A 19,111-nucleotide genomic window follows, 5' to 3' on the forward strand; every position below is an offset into this window, starting at 1 on the left:
GGATCTAGAAGCTGTGATGGAAGAAGATGAGTTGGATATAGTGGTGTTTACAGAGAACCATGACTGGGATGTAGTTATACCGGGCTATAATCTGTTCAGGAAAGACAGGGTAGGAAGAAAAGGAGGGGGAGTAGCGTTATAGTTAAATTTCATATTAAAATCAATAATACCTCCAAAAATGAAAATAAAGAAAACTATCAAATATTGCACCTAGGAAAATATGTAACCCCGGATAGATAACTTATGACTTTATAGAGCATGGAATACTTAGCTTTAATCCGGAGCCAGGCCAACTTGAGAGCGAAGCAGCACATAGCAAAGCTGAGCGTTTACTACATTTTTCATTATATCCAGTTACTTGTTGCCCTGGACTCCGGATTAAAGCTAAGTATTCCATGCTCTATAAAGTCATATGTTGTCTATCCGGGGTTGCATATTTTCCCAGGTGCAATATTTGATAGTTTGCTTTATTTTCAAATTTATCTTTTGATATATTTAAATCAGCCAACTTAATTAGTATTTGCTAATTTAAAATATTATTTATTTTTTTTTTTTTATTATTTTATTTATAACATTTTACAATATTACCAAGCATATACATCTTGTACAGAAAAGTGAGATCAAACTACATATTAAACTATAATTCCAAACTTAATATTGCTACAAGGAAATACCAAACTAGCTGTTCTCACACTAGTCCTCAATATTATTGAATCCATTATTAAGAGCAGAACTTATATACTTCAAATTAATTAAGCAAGAAAAATCCTTGTCTAACTGAAGTGCAGGGAACTAATTTCACATAGGCGTTATTACGTTGTTATTCCTTTTTCAAGACGTTTCATTGAGAGAAAATTAATCAATTGAGATGGTTCTGTAAATATATATTTCAATGATAAGTATCTCACTACACATTTACATGGATATCTCAAGAAAAAACTACCCCCTATTTGAGTCACTCCAGGTTTTAAAATTAAAAATTCTTTCCTTCTCTTTTGAGTCTCTCTGGAGACATCAGGGAAAATCTGAATATGTTGCCCCAGGAAGTCTTTAGACCTATTTTTAAAGAAAAGTTTTAATATCCAATCCTTGTCTGGAGCCAAAGCCACAGACAACAAGAGAGTAGTTGGAACCGCCAACTCTCTATCTGATTGTTCCAATATTGCTGAAATGTCCAATGACCTCTCCCGAGGTTCCTCCATATTTTCTTCTTTGAATTGGGGCTTAGCAGGTAAGTAATACACTCTTGTAAGAGGAGGTAAGGAATTTTCAGGAATTTCCAAAATTTCCATGAAATATCTTTTCACCATTTCTCTGGGAGAAGTTGACAGGATCTTAGGAAAGTTTATAAATCTCAAATTATTTATTCGACCATTATTCTCCTGCATTTCCAACTTCTTCCTGAGTAATATGTTATCTTTTACCAACATATCTTGATTTTGTTTTAATAACATTAACTCCTTATTTGTATCTTGTGTCTCTGTTTTAAATTGTAACATATCCTGCTTTAAAACTTTTATTTCTTCCTTTTGTTCTTTTAATTCTTTATCCAAACTTTTTATTTGAGGATTTAATGAATTTCCCAAATTCACCACCAAGTCCCATAATGCTTCGAGTGTGACTGTAGGAGGTTTTGTAGGTGAGAAAAGTTGTAATGGTGTAGTGACTAAATGTTCTGTAATTAGCTTTACCTCATTGACGTCTTGTTTTCCCCCAACTTCTGTTGTCCCGGTCACAAGTCCTTGTGGAGAGATCAATCCTCTCTGCGTTGTCGTATTCAGCGAGCTCTCCATACTAGCCTCTGTGGACAAAAAGACACCCACCTCCTCAGGTGGGTTCTGGTCCCTTGGAGAGCTTGCAGCTTGTGGCGTCGGTTGAAGGGGTGGCGTCCTAACATCGGGACTAAGAGTGACATCATGCTCAGGGGCACCCACCGCACCACTCTCCGGCGGTGTCCCCAACGAGCTAGAACCCGACCCTTCTTGTTCCCGCTGTAGGCGTCGGAGAAAATCATCAATGGTAACCACTGGGGTTAAGGGTCGCCGGGAGGCTCCTCCGGTATTCTTCCCCCGTCTTTTCGGCATTGTTAAAATAAGAAAAATTCCAACGACGTCCTCACTGCAGCAGACATAGGATGAATTCCTTGGATCCAATAATAGGAAGCAGGATCCAAGCTGGATCTATATACCCCTAATGAAGGTTACCCACTATCGGCTCCTGTGCTCCACGTTGCTCCTAAGGGGCTCCCAAGGGGCCTTGCGTGCCCCTTAGGGCACGCCCCTTCGGCCACGCCCTGCGGCCGCGCGGCTGCGGCCGCAACCACAGCAGCGGCTGCCTTTACGGTGTTGGAGACGGACCCAGTGACGTCAGGGGTCCGTCTCTGTGAATGCCTGTCTGCGCCGCCCAGCAGGAAGAGAAGCCGCCGCTGTGGGATCCAGGACCAGCCACGGGTCTCCTCAGAACTCTCCTCCAGCCGGTAACTGCTCCAAGCACTGCCACAGCAGCGGCTGCCTTTACGGTGTTGGAGACGGACCCAGTGACGTCATGGGTCCGTCTCTGTGAATGCCTGTCTGCGCCGCCCAGCAGGAAGAGAAGCCGCCGCTGTGGGATCCAGGACCAGCCACGGGTCTCCTCAGAACTCTCCTCCAGCCGGTAACTGCTCCAAGCACTGCCACAGCAGCGGCTGCCTTTACGGTGTTGGAGACGGGCCCAGTGACGTCAGGGGTCCGTCTCTGTGAATGCCTGTCTGCGCCGCCCAGCAGGAAGAGAAGCCGCCGCTGTGGGATCCAGGACCAGCCACGGGTCTCCTCAGAACTCTCCTCCAGCCGGTAACTGCTCCAATTTAAAATATTATTAGAGCAAAAGAAATATGACATTTTGAACCGGTGATAGTTCACTTTTAAGTCCTGTTTTGGATATATTCCACTTCTAGTCGGATGTGACACTAGAGGTTCTTTGATCATTATCTGAAAAAGATTTCCTTTATTTTCATCTCATCAGGAGGGTGAAAGATCATATTAAAGCCACACATTTGCAGGATCTATAGGGCAAGAAAGAAGCAAAATTTGGAAAGACGAAATGATGAATATATTTACATTGGTGTGATATACAGGCCTCCTTCACAGATGGAAGTGGACAGAGATTTAATAGTAGACTTTCAGAATATATCTAAAAAGGGGAAGTTTTACTAATAGGTGATTTTAACATGACGGGAGTTGATTAGGGTATCACTATTGCTTTGTCTTCTAGAAGTAGGGAGATCCTAGATTCTCTACAAGGAGAACTGTTCCAGCAGTTGGTAATGGAACCCATGCAGGAAGGGGTCATACTGGACTTAGTGCTTACAAACGGGAAAAGTGTTTCTGATGTTACAGTGGGTGATCATCTGGCATCCAGTGATTACTGCATGGTACGGTTTAATATTAAGATGAGTATAGAGAGGGCTCATTCAAAAGTAAAGGTTCTAGATTTTTAATAAACTAACTTTGTTTGGATGTGGGAATTACGTTAAGGAATTGTTATCTGGACGGGATCGTCTGGAAGGAGTGGAAATGCAGTGGGCAAAACTGAAAGGAGTAATTGTAAGAGCGACAAACGTTTTTGTGAGGCAAGTAAGAGGAAAAGGGGGCTGCTTTGGTTCTCAAAAGTAGTAGCTGAGAAAGTGAGGAAAAGAGGGCTGCTTTGGTTCTCAAAAGTAGTAGTTGAGAAGGTAAGGAAAAAGAGGTTAGCTTTCATAAACTACAAAAGATCACAGAAAGAGAAAGACGGACAAAAATATGGAAAAGTTAAGAGTCTGGTCATGTAGTCAGGAAAGCAAAGATGCAAATGGAAGAAAAAATAGTTGACACAGTAAAATGGGGAAACGACATTTTTTAGATATATTAGTGATAGGAAGAAGTGCAAAAGTGACATTGTGATACTCAAAGGTGAAAGGGAGAATTATGTAGAAGCTGATAAAGAAAAGGCTGAATTGCTTAACAAATATTTCTGGTCTGTGTTCACAACTGAAGCGCTGGGAGCGGGACCACAGAAGTCAAACATGAATAAGGATGGAGGAGTGGTAGACCCTGATCGATTTTCAGAGGGTTGTGTGCATGAGAAGCTAGCTAAAATAAAAGTAGACAAAGCAATGGAGCCAGATGGTGTACATCCGATGGTGCTGAAGGAATTTAGGGAAGCTCTGGTGGCTCCGCTGAATGACCTTTTCAATGCTTCTCTAGAGTTAGGGGTGTACCGGAGGACTAGAGAAGGGCGGATGTGATCCCTGTCAACAAAAGTGCAAGTAAAGAAGAAGTAGAGAATTACAGGTCAGTAAGTATGACTTCTGTGGTAAGCAAATTAATGAAACACTTTTAAAAGAGAGAATGGTGAAGTTTCTGGAATCCGATGGATTACAGGACTGGAGGCAACATGGATTCACTAGAGGTAGGTCTTGTTAGACAAATCTGATCATTTTCTTTGACTGTGTGACCAGAGAAATGGATAGAGGGAGTGTACCAGATGTGGTGTATTTAGATTTTAGCAAAGCCTTTGTTTCACAAAGACGTCTAATAAATAAAATGAGTGTCCTCGGATGGTTCCCAAAGTGATGGGCTGGGTCAAGAACTGGTTGAGTGGAGGATGACATAGAGTAGTGATCAATGGAGATCGCTCTGAGGAAAGGGATGTACCAGTGGTGTGCCTCAAGGTTCTGTTCTTAGGCCTGTTCTTTTTAACATTTTTATAAACCATATTGCTTTAGGGCTATCGGGTAAGATTTGCCTCTTTATGGATGATACCAAAATCTGCAATAGAATAGACACCCAGGATGGTGTGAATAACATGAAGAAAGACCTGGCGAAGCTTGAAGAATGGTCTAAAATTTGGCAGCTAAAATTTAATGCTAAGAAATGCAAGGTCTTGCATTTGGGCTTCAAAAAACCATTGGAACGGTACAGTTTAGGGGTGAAGAAGTATGTGCACAACAGAAGAGCAGGACTTGAGTGTGATTGTATGTGATGATCTTAAGGTGGCCAAACAGATTGAAAAGGTGACGGTGAAAGCTAGACGGATGCTAGTGTGCATAGGGAGAGGTATGGCCAGTAGGAAAAAGGAGGTATTGATGCCCCTATATAAGACTTTGGTGAGACCTTGTTTAGAATGTTGTGTACAGTTCTGGAGGCCACACTTTCAAAAAGATATAAGAAGGATGGAGTCGGTCAAGAGGAAGGCTATTAAAATGGTGCGTGGTCTTCATTATAAGGTGTATGGGAACAGACTTAAAGATTTGGAGGAAAGTCAGGAGAGGGGAGATATGATAGAGACATTTAAATATCTACGTGATGTAAATGCACATGAGTCGAGTCTTTCATTTTGGAAGGAAGCTCTGGAATGAGAGCGAATAGGATAAAGTTAAGAGGTGATAGGCTCAGGAGTAATCTAAGGAAATAATTTTTTAATAAAAGGGTGGTAGATGCTTGGAAGCATAGCACACCTTAGTAAAAGAGGGGGTATGTTTTTATGATCTGGGAAATTATAGACCGGTGAGTCTGATGTCAGTGCCTGACAAAATGGTAGAGAACAAAATGACAGAACATATATGTAAACATGGATTAATAAGAGAAAGCCAATATTTCTAATATAGGAATGAATCAAATGTTATGAATCTCTCACATATAATTTAATATGCAAAACACAAGGTTATGAGTCCAAATACTGAGAGAGTGGTCCTAACAGTGAATCCCATCCAGGAATAATTCATCAGATATTTATGTATTCTGGTAATAAAAAAGATATGTGGAATAAATGGATTGGAATAGAACATCTGTATTCCTTTTAAGATATAATAAGATTTCAATTTGTCTTTGATAAAAAGTACAGATCACCTAAAAAAATAAATCTCATGGGCTCAGATGCATACTTTAAAGGAGTGTGTGGCGCAATTGTTAAAGCTACAGCCTCAGCGCCCTGAAGTCGTGGGTTCAAACCCATGCTACTCCTTGTGACCCTGGGAAAGTCAATCCCCCCTTTGCCCCTGGTACATTAGATAGATTGTGAGCCCGCCGAGACAGACAGGGAAGAATACTTGAGTTTCTGAATAAATTCCTGTAAAGTGTTCTGAGCTCCCGTGGGAGAACAGTATAGAAAATTGAATAAATAAATAAACCACATGCATTTTTTGATTTTCTATTTCTGCAAAATATTTTTGTACTTTGCTTCATCTAAGATGTTTGTCTTACCTTTTAGAACAACACAATTAATTTTGTTTTTTGGGGTTTTTTTTTCTATATAGTTGACTCAGATTTTGAGGACTGGACAAAACACTTGGGAAAGTAAAAACATTCTTGCAGTTTCATTTGCTCCACTGGTACAACCAAACAGGAGTGACAACAACAAATGTGAAACTGTGATACTACGTAAGTTTTTCCTGTGTGAGATATCCTTTTTATTGTTTATATGCTCTTTAGAAGATAGAAATTATTGAACATTTTCACATGAACCTTAAGTTTATCCTATCAATATTAAAATGATTTATTTTTTGACAATAAGCTGCCACCAGGAATATTGTACTTTTGGTATAGTAGTGGACAGGTTAGAGAGCACAAAAAGAGATTAGGTTCTTACCTTGCTAATATATTTTAAAGTGGGATGCTCCTGAAGGTTACTTAAAGGTGGATAAGACCATGTTCAATCTATACCCCATGGCTTAGGAATGTCAGCAGTTGTTTACACAGCCCAAGGTGGACTCCTTGGTAGCTCATGTGACTAAACACACTTCACTGCTGAGTGAGGGAGGTATAGTATTGAAGGATGCATAGTATTGAAGGATCACAGAGTAGATTCAATTCTTGAAAGAGTTTGAGGCCTTAGCCTTGGGAATTAAAACAGTAGCAGTAGCCTCATTGTGGTCAGTCTCCCTCAGGGGTTGTCGATCCATTCCCCTCATATGTAGTAGTGGGGGTGGAATATAGCTGATACCCTCTATGATATCAGGGTTATAAGCAAAGTTTCTGCTTATTCTGTCTTAGCCTGTAGAATGTTCTAGATCAGGCAATGGGCAGGAGACTCAACCTGTAAAGTCACACTTGGTAAACTTCCCTTCAAAGGGCAAATGTTTGGAAAGAGGCTGGACGACCTTATGACAAGTGTGGCAGATTGTTGCCCAAAATCTTTACCAAGCAGTAGGCCAAGGGCCGCTAGAGGAGCTGGGCAGTCTAAATTTCGAGGCTCTCGTTGGTTTTGCCAGTACTCAGAAGGAGCCTCGATCTAGAGACCCTTTCAAGGATCCTGCCAGAGATTCACAGGGATCAGGAGGCCTCAGTCTTCTATTCTTGCCCAGAGACATCCACTAAAAAGACTCAGTGACGCCAGAGCTTTAGCGTCCCCACCACAGTTAGGAGGATGCCTGGCAGACTATGTGGAGGCATGGTAACAAATCACCATGGACAGATGGGTACTAGATATCATTTGAGAGGACTACAAATTCAAATTTGCCCTTCTTCTACCAGATTTGTTTGTAAACTCACCGGCCAACAGGCTGGAGAAAGTAAGCAAAGTTCTTGCTATAGTGCAGAGACTACTGGAAATTCAAGCCATAGAGCCTGTTCTACCCAAAGAATCGGGCTCAGGCAGATTACTCCATGTTCTTGATCGTGCCCTAGAAAAGATCAGACGAATGGAGACCTATTCTGAACCTCAAGTCTGTCATTGTGGCTCTGAAAATTCCGCATGGGGACCGTCTAGTCAGTTATTCCAGTTGTAGCGCCAAGGGAATTCCTGACTTCACTGGATCTGATGGAGGCTTACTTCCGTATTCCCATTTTTCAGGATTCCATGTGCTGGAGAGACATTATCAACGCTTCCCTTCAGTCTGGCAACAGCACCTCACACATTCACCAAGATGATGGTGGTAGCAGCAGCAGAGCACCTCCACAAAATGGGGTTACAGGTACTTGGATGATTAGTTTATAAGAACCCCATCCTGAGTGGAGAGGGAAAAGGCAGCCACACAAGTGATCCAGGTTTTACAGCACCTGGGATGAATTGTGAATTTTCAAACGAGCTACCTTGCACAAGCCCAATCCCTCGAGTATTTGGGAGTTCTTTTCAATATGGTGGAAGGCTGTCTTTCAGAGGCACGCAGACAGAAGCTTTGCAAGCAAATAGTGGACATGTTGACCGTGCTAGCTCCAACAGCATGACATTATCTCTAAGTCCAAGGATCCATGATGGCAACCTTATTTATTTATTCCATTTTCTATCCTATTGTCCCCAAAGAGATCAGAATTGGTTACAGGTTAAACATACATAATAGGTTACGATTCGCACGGGATTTGCCATAATTTCAGTACAAGTTTATAGTAAAAGTTTAGAAGTGGAACCCTGGGCAAAGACATACATGCAGCCACTACAGGACTCTCTTCTGACCTGTTAGTCCCCTCAGATGCTTCAGATGCCACTGCCTTTGATAAAAGAAGCAAGGACATGCTTGTGCTGGTGGCTTCGTCCACAGTCACTCTCGAAGGGCATGCCCGTTCAGTTGAATTTGTGGGAGATTTTGATGACAGATGCCAGCCTGTATGGCTGTATGGCTGGGGAAGCTATTGCAAGGGTCACCCAGTTCAAGGGCGATGGATGCTGATTCAGAGGAAGTGGTCTATCAACAGGCTAGAGCTAAAGGCCATTCGGCTAGCATTGCTAAAGTTGCAGTGGCTTGTCAGTCGATAAGGAAGCACCAAGAGTGCTCCACTACGCCGGGAAGCACAATTGTTGTTCAGATAGGCAGAGGCCTACCAACAAGTGATATCAACGACACGTGTAGTGGGAATCAACAATGTACAAACCGATTTTCTCAGCAGACAGACACTATGTCCGGGACAGTGGGTGTTGTCTCCAGAAGCCTTGTAAAACATTGCGTGTCAATGGGGTCTCCCAACCTTTGATTTGATGGCCATGGCAGAGAACAAGAAAGTGGAGCATTTTTCCCCCCCCAGTTGCAGATGTGATCCAGGAAGCGCTGGCCCAGACACCTTGGTTCAACCCTAGATGGAAAGGGAACTCTTATACGTGTTTCCACTGTGGCCCATGATAAGTCGAGTACTACACAGGATTGCAAATCATGCAGGGATGGTTATCCTGGTAGCCCTGGATTGGCCACGGAGGCCTTGTTACACGGATTTGATCCGATTTCAGACAAACACGTGCCTCCGGTTTATCTAGAGCTGCTGACTCAGGGGCGAGTGGCCTTAGAAGAGCTAGAACACTTTGGTCTTACGTCATGGCTATTGAGCGTGCGGAGTTAAAGTGCAGGGGATATTTGAAGGTGGTTATTGCTACCCTCCTTAGAGCCAAGAAGCCATCCATGGTTTCAGCTTATGCTAAGGCCTGGGAAATGTTTCAGCACTGGTGTATTAAAGAGCAGATGGAACTGCTGCAAGCTGTATTCTCAGTACTACTAGTTTTTCTCCATATGAGACTCAAAAAGGAGCTGGCAGTAATTTCTCTTAGTGTACAAGTGGCTGTCATTTTGTGTTTGAGCCCAAGTGAAAGAAACCTCGTTAGCCTCTCATCCAGATGTAATCAAGTTCCTGAAGGGGGCATCCAGGTTGCATCTGCCTGTTCGTCAGCCAAATCTTTCTTGGAACCTTAACATTGTTCTACAAGGACTGACCAAGGCACTGTATGAACCCTTACAGTAGGCATCTTGACGGATTTCTCGATGAAGACAGCCTTCTTAGTAACTATCACTTTGACAAGACGGGTCTCGGAGTTACAGGCGCTTTTTTGCAGAGATCCCTTTCTTAAAATTTCAGACAGGGGTTTCCCTGCACACGGTGCCTCCCATCTTGCCGAAAGTCATTTGTTTTCCATGTCAACCAGGAAGTACACCTGCTGACATTCATCTCCATGGGGTCAAAGAAGAAAGACAAACTTCTCCAGTTGCTGGATGTGTGGAGAATGTTACTCCGGTATCTCAAGGTCACAAACGATCATTTATTTGTGCTCCAATAATCAGGCTAAACTGGGCAAGTTGGCATCTAAGGCTACTATCTCCAGATGAATTTGCAGGACCATTGAGTCAGCTTAAATTGCCTGAGGGAAACAGCCGCCGATAGCTTTGAGAGGGCATTCGACCAGAAACGTTATTTCTTCATGGGCAGAGACCCGGGCGGTTCCACCTGACAAGAACTCGCGACCTTAGAATTACATGGTTCTAACTGTACCGAAAGTCATTCTCGTAGTTAGAACCTTGTAATCTCATGCATAGACTAATTTCTGTACATAGAACCATGTAATTTCTTATGAAATGAAGGAACGGTTAAGTTGCAATAGATCCTCGTGAGTGTTGTAACATCTACATGTCAGATAGAACCCGGAAGTGGAGTTAAAAATACTGAAAATTGTCACTTAGAACCCTGTAATTCTAAGGTCGCAAACTGTAGGGCAGCTACATGGTCCACTCTTCATATGTGTACAAAGTTCTAGAGTGGATGTAGCAGTGAGAATAGATGTTTCCTTTGGCTCCTCAATCCCGCCCTAGGCTCCAGGGACTGCTTTGGTACGTCCCACTTGTCCACTATGACGCACCTATTGCACTAGAAAGAAAGATTAGCTTCTTACCTTGATAATCTTTCTTTTAAACAGGTGTGTCATTCTGGAGCCCCACCCTGTAGTTTCTATAACTCACCTACTTACTGCATACTGTCTCAAAAAGAAATGGCAGTTTCTAGCCTGAAAATTTTTAGGTCAGCCAGATTACAGGAATGCAGACAACTGTGTTTAAAAAAAAAAGAAAAAAGGTAAATGAGAGAAGCAAACACATCACACATTGGAATCTCTAAGAGTTCCTTAAATGTTAAGCTTGTGGTTGTTTTTATACTGTCGTTTTCTTCTTTGGTTGATTCACATTATTCATAATTTGTATTTAGTATACTTCTTGCAGAACAGAACTGTGTTATTGGGGAGCAATACTTCTCCATCTTGTATTTGTTGTAGGGACTATGCCCTACTTTGGTACAAATTGAAGGGGGCAGTACACTCACAGAGGAAGAAGGAGTTGAAATCTGTGATTGATACTTTCTGCATAGCGGGTTCAGATTCATTAACCACTTGTCCAGAATGATACATCTATTTACAAGAAAGAAGATTATCGAGGTAAGAACCTAATCTTTCTTTCAAAGTGTGCTGTATATAGCTGTTCAATTTCGATTCTGAATTTCATACTTGAATTTCTAATGCTACAAGTATCACTTTGAAAGGTCATGTCATGTGATTAATATAAATATTAATAAACTGGAGTCCCAGTAAATCCTGCTGCAAAGTTATAATGTGAAGTTATTGTAATTGATATGGTATTTCAAACATAAATTCAAACAATGAAAAAATTGTTACTCTTTTTTTTAAGCATCATGTGCTGTAAGAAGCCTACAGGATTTGGCTCGTATTTATATTCGTCGTACTCTTCGAAACTTCATAAATGATGAGATGCAGGCTAAGGGTATCCCACAAAAAGCACCACCAAAGCGAAAACGGAGGAAATGTCGTAGGCGCAGGCCTAACACCTATGTGTTTGTAGGCAATCAGCTCATTCCTCATTCTTTAGACAGTGAGGATGATGAAAAGATGGACGATGACAGCAAAGAGGAAGAGTTGAAAGAATATACAGAAGCCATGAAGCCAGAGGAGCCATCCCGAAATCTACTCAGAGAAAAAATTATGAGTCTACCGTTACCTGAATCCTTAAAGGCATATTTGACATACTTTCGAGAAAAATAACTTGAACTAAAAAGTACGTATGATGCCTACTGAGATGATCTTTGCTCTTGAAAATGTAGCATCTGTTAGGGAAATAACTGGGCAAATATTATTTCAGGAAGATTAAAACACAATGATAACATTTTATTTCTGTTATAATTTAACAGGACAAAGGACTTCATTGAATTGATTCTCTTTTCCAAATTTCAATTTTCAGTTTTGAAAAATGATTGATACTTTTTTCACATTTGCTTGAAATTATTGCAAATTGGTATGCAACATTGAAATTTTGCATGAAAAATATTTGTTTCATAGTAGGTTTTATGGAAAAAGAGAAAGTGAGATTTTATATACAATACTGAATGACTGTAACACAAATGCATTGTAATTTGACTATTGTCTGTATTTCTTATTATAGGGACAATTTTAATCTTGCAGACAGATTTTTTAAAATCAGAAACTGAAATCAAAATTTGTGATTTTGAAGTTCACCATGATTTCCTTAGTGTCCCATATATGTATTGTAATACAGATGTGCAATAAATATGTCCCCAGATGACTAACTAAAAAATGCAAGCTGCCCCCCAAAATTGCAAGGTTTTAAAAGATTCTGTTGCATTACTCTCTCTACTTGTAATATTTGCTGAAAGACCTAAAAAAATTACTATCTTTAATTTTCAGCTAACAAGCATAATCTATGTTAAACAACATCAGACCAAGTGCCCCCTATTATTCTATTTGTAGAAATCCAACCATAGCTTTTTTTGCTACAGTATAACCCTGATTTTAGCAACTTGTGTTGTATGATTGATGATGCTGATTATCCAAATTGTGGTCATGCCCCACACATGTAATGATAAAATAGCGATCATTTGCTGAACGTGCTACAGCCACAAATTTACCTGAATCCCTGAGGGATGTATCTAATCACAGCTGTATATTAAATCTGTATATTCTCAGATCAGTACAGTAAAAGAGTATATGGAAGCTGATATTAAAACCCCTACTTTGCCCCACCTGCTAACTAGATCACATTAGTTTTTTGGTCAATGAACTGACCAAAAAAGTTTATCTAGAGTATGTTGAAGCAGAATCAGAGGAATTTCAGGGGCCTGGTTTTAACCAGACAGCAGTCATATTCAGTACAGTCTGACAAATCCAAATAGATTAACTTTGCAGTGCAACAGTGTGAAAGATTCCAAAACCAAATATCAAGGAATTGAAACTCAGTGTACCAGGGTCTTAAAGTTATCCAGATAACTGGATAAATCAGACTACTGAATATAACTGGTTAAAGTTAACTCCACCAAACATATTGTTTAAAGTTATCTGAATAATGTTATTCAGAACCCATGAAAGCTGCAGCAGAATTGTTTAAATGTTCCAAAGCAAAAAAGATTTTAACTAAAGATTGAAATAATCTAAATATTCTGAATTTTTAATTAATGTAAATGTTTATAAGCTTAAGCTAGTTGTGATCAGAAATCATTTAAATACTGTTACTTTAAGCAAGTTAATAGACATTAGCAGCTAATAACTACCTCTTTTGTGTTCAGGAACAATGCTGCTCAGTGGTTTAATCTTTTCTATCTGTTCTACAGCTTAATAAGACTCAGATGTTCAAATGATTGCAAGTATTGAAAGCAGTCAAGTTTATCTATTAGTTTATCTACTGAGATGCAACACTGAAATAGATCTGTGCTGACTTGGACCAATTTCTATCCAACACACTTTCCAAAGAAAATGAATAGTTAATTTTGACAACAGTCATTAACTAATTTCTCTGAAGACAAGCAGGACATTGTTTCTCGCATATGAGTGATGTCATTTGAGGTAGCATGGTGTAGACGCTACCTACTGTTCTATAACTTTGAGGCCTTTGGCAGCATTGCATCACACATGTAGAAGTGCCTTCCTGCTCAACGTGAACATTCAGGGCTAGCGGTTTTCATTTTTCTGTGTTTTGTGAGCCTTCCTCAATATATCTAACATTATCTCCACACCCCCCCCCCCCCCAGTGCTTTCCCTCACAGTATGTGAGTTTTTTTTCTTCATATTTTTCTACAGTACTTGTTTTATTTTTCATTGCCCCCTTTATTTCATTAGGATTTTCAGCACCTTTTAAGTTTACTTTTTTTTAGTAGCTGCTTAGGCTTGCTGAGGTTTGAGCTCAGGCTGTAGTGGATTTTTCCTTTTCATACAGAGATTGCTTCATCTGTCATCATTCTTAGTAGCTGCTTAGGCTTGCTGAGGTTTGAGCTCAGGCTGTGGTGGATTTTTCCTTTTCATACAGAGATTGCTTCATCTGTCATCATTCAGCCATTTGATTTCACATTGGCTATTTTTTCCCTCAGTGTCCCCAAAAGCTTCTAGTGGTTTTAAGCAGTACTTTAGGCAGAACAGTCATTTCTGAGCCTGACCCCCTGTAATTGGTATCTGTTGTGCCTAGGCCCTGATCATGAGGTCCCTAATTGTGTTCTGTGTTTGAAAGTATAGAAATGGATGCAGAAAAGCAGAGACCTTGTGCAAGAAAATTTTTGATGCTTCTAAGACCAATCTATCAGCATTGGTCCCTATTACTGGAGAAGCTGCATTATATACTGGAGGTGCATTGGTATAAAGGAGGTTTCTACCTGCCTTAACATCAGGCATAGGTAGGGCCCTGTCAGGTCAGTCTGCATCGGACGCATCACCAAGGCCACGTCAGGCTTCAACATCATCCTCACCACCAATATTGTGCGTTGAGCTAAAGCTAAGAAGTACTGACCCCTTTAAGCCCCTGTGGAATACGGTGCTAGGAACTCCAGGTCTCAAGCACCACCAATACCTGAGATGCATTAGTGTCACAAAAATTGCTTTCTCTGTGAAGTTGGTGTCAGCTGTCCAGTTCAGTACCGGCATCTTCACAAGTTGTTACTGAACTTATGCTTTCCTCTAAGGAATGACTTCAGGCATGTTGCAGGAGGAGTTTGATCGGATCTTAGCTCAGTGTGATGTCAAGGCCTTGAGGGCATTGATGCCAGCCATGGCTTTGCCCAGCTGGCCCTTGAGGCCCATGCTTTGTCTGTTGCCCATGCTTGAACACCAGTTCCTGGAAAGGGCATGGCATTGGCCTCGAAAGAGGTAATGTTCCTCTACAACCCACTGGGTGAGCATTGTTCCCTGGTGTCCAGATCAGGACCTGCCCCTCAGTGCTCATGCTCTGAGTCTAGGTGGTAGTCTAGTCGCCCAAGGCAAACACAGACTCAGCCTCCTCTAGAAGAGATCTAGACTCGGATTATTCTTAGTTGTTTGGTGTGAAAACACAGGAGGTCTTAGAGAAGGCTTCCCTTGGTCTACCTTCAGATCCCTCCCCACCACAGGAAAGGAGAAAGTCATCACCATAGGAACTCTTCATTGGCTTTTTGAGGAAAATGGCAAAGGCTATTCCATTTCATTTGGAGATTGCAGACGAGCCCAACTATGAGGGATCCCTCTAAGGAAGCCATGATGGTGCCCATTCACAACATCATACAGCAGGCACATATGAAGAAATAGGAGACTTTTCACTCTGTGCAAACAGTTCCTAAGATGGCAAACTCTATATATTGAGTTCAAAAGACTCCCAGATTCAATAGGTTTCAGCTGTACTATCACTTCATGGTCAAATCTGCTCTCAGAAGAGCTAAGAGTTCTAGAATCCATAATTTAGTACCCCTGAGACAAGATGCTAGGAACTTAGAATCTCTTGAGATGAAGAATTACCAGGTGTCTCTGCTTGTATCTCACATACAGTCCTACCAGCTCTTCATGAGCATTTACTTGCAGAACTTGGTGTACAGTATGCAAATTTGCAGACTCTCTACCCTCAGATAAAGCTGCAGAATTAATGTGAATTAGTAGCCAAGCAGAAGGAGTGCCAAATCACTGGGCCTGGGCAACCTATGATACTTTGATGTGGTATCCAGGCTTTCTGCTTTAGGTATTGGTATGTGCAGACTTAGCTTGGCTGCATTTATCAGACCTGGAACCAGCTATTCAGGAAAACCTAACAGATATCTCAGCATTTCAAGCTGTGTGGTTTTAAAGAAATATTGGATCACTATTTCTGTGCTGACTTATCTTAGGTGTCCAATGAAAACATATTTGTTTAAAAAAATAGTTTGTATAACTGGTGGTGTTAAATACTTCTTTTAAATGTATCTTATTAGTTGTAGCAGTATGAAAAAAAAAGTTTTTTTCAACCAGGCAGTCCCAGGTGTTTCTTTTCCCTACCACCTTTATCAGCCCTTCTAGCCTGGACCATCACCAGGTTACAGTCCCCACAATATTAAAGAAATTCCAAAACTATTTCCTGCTTCTCCAAACACATAACTTAGCTGATAAAGAGCCTCTACAGAAATCAAGATGCTGCAGTGAGAACTGAATATGGCAACACTGATTGGTTTCAAGTAAAACATGGTGTCAGGCAAGGATGTATTTTGTCACTTTATCTGTTCAACCTTTACGGCAAAGCCATCTAAAGAAAAGCAAATTTAGAAGAAGAAAGCATTGGTTTCAAAGTTAGTGGCCAAAATATAAACAACTTGCGCTATGCAGATGATATAACGCAATCACTAGCAGCAAAGAAGACATGCTGTATCTACAGAGAAAAGTCAAAGCCGAAAGTCATATCATGGGATTAGAATTGAACATGCCGAAGATCATGAACACAGAAAATGATAAAGATTTTGAGCTTGAAGGCAATGGAATAGAAATTGTAAAGGATTTCAATCTCCTAGGCTCTTTCTTAAACAAAGAAGCAGCTAGCAGGGAAGAAAAACATTTTTCCCTCTATATTCATGGGGGTTAGGGGCAAAGTTGGCCTGCAAATACACAAAAAAATTATGAATACCCCCATATAGCCTTCATGGATACCGTGAATGCATGAATTAACCCTTCCCTTCATATTTGTAAGCATAGGTTTGATTTAAAATAAGTTTTTGTAGTTCTTGCATTGTACTATATTCTTTAGCAGTACAATTCAAGTACTGTATTATAGAACTGACCATATACAAGCATATACTGTAATCCCATTAAACCATGGTTCATATACAGTTCTGTAATTCTTAATAAAGTTAAACATAATACTCTAACATATACCGATCACTTATTCAGGCGGTGTCTTCATCCTCGTCTTCCTGTATATGTTACGCATGCAGTGCAAGAGGAGGAGGAGATGAAGAAGAGGATAAGCAAGCACCAGGTGTCTCCTCAGGCAGTGAAAGTGGATCTTCAGTGTCTTCATCCTCATCATTCTGTACATGTTCAGTATGCGGTGCAGGAGTGGTAGTAGGAGACAAAGGGGCTGCCTCCTCATGAGTGGCTGATGTGGTAAAGATGGATGGAGAGGCAAAGACTCTCGGTATCTTCTGGAAATACATTGTGAATGTGATTTCAGTGTGGCTCTTCAGCTTCTTCATTCTATATATATATTCATATATGTAGACATTGCTGCTTCTGCTAACTCCTTCACCTTCAAGGCACGTACCATGGATGGGTTGATGTCATTAAAAAAAGTCTGTGTCTCTCCCAATACTCCGCCTCGGCAACTCCATTCATCAGGTGAGTCTCCTCTACTGCCAACTCCTGACTCTGTCCCTTTCTGCCTTACTGCGCTGTATGCCTGGAACAACCTGCTTGACTCAGTGCATCAAGCCCTGTCTCTGGTAATCTTCAAGTTCAGGCTGAAGGCTCACTTTTAAGTCATAGTTTCATAGTTTATTTAAAATTTGATTACATGCCTATCAAAATTCTAGGCGAGAGTACAATATTAATAAAAATAAGGGATACAGTAATTTAAAACAAAGACATCTACAGACTAAGGACAAACCATACTGATTATACATGGGAAGGGGGGAGAAACTACAGTAAAGTCAAGAAAGAAAACATAAAAGGAACAAACACAAGGAATGGGAAGACACATATTATGCTGCTGTATTTCTTTTAAAAGAAGAGAAACTGTAAGGGGCGAGCAGCACATTCAGAAAGGGTACCTAGGCATCTTTAAATTAAAAAAGGTACCTAGTGTTCATAAGCATCTTTGAACAAAAAACATTTTAAAGCGCCTTGGAATTTCTCGTAAGTTAGTTTCTGATCTAATATGTAAAGGTAAAGAATTACAAATTGTGGGAGCAGTCATAGAAAATGTCAGTGAGGGTACAAAAAAAAATGTTGGTTTGAGGATCTTAGTGTTCTAGACAGTTCATGTGGGATAATCAATTTATCTATAAATGCTGATTCATTGGTTCTATGTGTTTTAAATGTTATCAAGGTGAGTTTATATGTTATTCTATGGAGGATAGGAAGCTAATGTGTCTTTATCAACAACAGAGTGATGTGGTCGTATTTCTTAGATCCTGTGATAACTTTAATAGCGGTATTTTGAATGAGTTGAAGACGCCGAATCTCGTTCTGTAATAACCCTTATATAAAGAATTGCAGTAGTCAATTTTTGCCATTACAAGTGAATGAATCAGTATATGTAATGATGGTGGTTCCAGAATACTTGATAGTGATCTAATCATTCTCAATTTGTGAAAGCAGTTTCTAAGAACAGTACCTATTTGCGTGTTAAAAGTGAGTTTAGAATCAATAATTATACCTAAAATTTTAACTGAATTAACCTGGTTAATACCCTGCCAACTTGTAAAGCACCCATATCTGTTGTCATTCCCTTTTACTACCCTACCCCTCCACCTCTTAAGTCCCTTGTAATTCTCACCTATGTATCATATATAAATTCACCTTTGTCCTCTCTCTGTCATAATTTGTAAGCTCGTTTCGAGTAGGGACCATCTCTTGTGTGATTATTGTACAGTGCTGCATGCATCTGGTAGTGCTTTAGAAATGAATAGTAGTAGTAATAGTAGGTAAAGGATCATGGATTTGATATACCACCTTCCTGTGAGTACAACTGAAGTAGTTTACATATACTATATGCAGGTGATTTTTAGTCCCACCTCCTCCTTTCACAGCAATTGGAGTTCACAGCAATTGCTAGATACAATTCAAACCTGGGCTTCCGTCACTGACCCAGGGCCAGAGGTATTAGAGACCATGTCTGGCAGATGTTGAGGCTGCTAAGCCACATGGCCTCCACAGTACATGTGACATCCTTGGCACACCTCCATTTAAGAGAAGCTCAGTTGTCCCTGGCTTTCCAGTGTTCTCAGTCCTTGTGAGCCTAGCATATGTAGTCTTGGTCACTCCTGACCTTTAGGAGTCATTCTTGTGGTAGACAATTTGGTCCAGTCTGACTTTTGGACTTCCATTCCAAATTCCTCTTCTGTACAAGAGGCTGACAACAGATGCATCCAGCCTTGGCCAGGGACCCATGTTGATTGGCTGTATGGTATAC

General features: G+C 40.6%; 1 protein-coding gene across 4 annotated transcripts in view; it reads left to right on the top strand.

Annotated features, from left to right (window-relative positions):
• PCMTD1 (protein-L-isoaspartate (D-aspartate) O-methyltransferase domain containing 1) overlaps positions 1 to 18,343 on the top strand; it is a 129,417-nt gene extending 111,074 nt beyond the window's left edge. For all 4 annotated transcript variants that reach the window (XM_033933693.1, XM_033933692.1, XM_033933695.1 and 1 more), the window contains 2 exons: positions 6,272 to 6,395; positions 11,384 to 18,343. In XM_033933693.1, coding sequence (XP_033789584.1) covers positions 6,272 to 6,395; positions 11,384 to 11,754 — 495 coding nt within the window. In that variant the 3' untranslated portion in view covers positions 11,755 to 18,343. The remainder of the gene's footprint in view (positions 1 to 6,271; positions 6,396 to 11,383) is intronic.
• Positions 18,344 to 19,111: the final 768 nt, after the last annotated feature.

The sequence above is a fragment of the Geotrypetes seraphini genome, chromosome 2 (genome assembly GCF_902459505.1).
Source record: "Geotrypetes seraphini chromosome 2, aGeoSer1.1, whole genome shotgun sequence".
In the NCBI taxonomy this organism is placed as follows: Eukaryota; Metazoa; Chordata; class Amphibia; order Gymnophiona; family Dermophiidae; genus Geotrypetes; species Geotrypetes seraphini.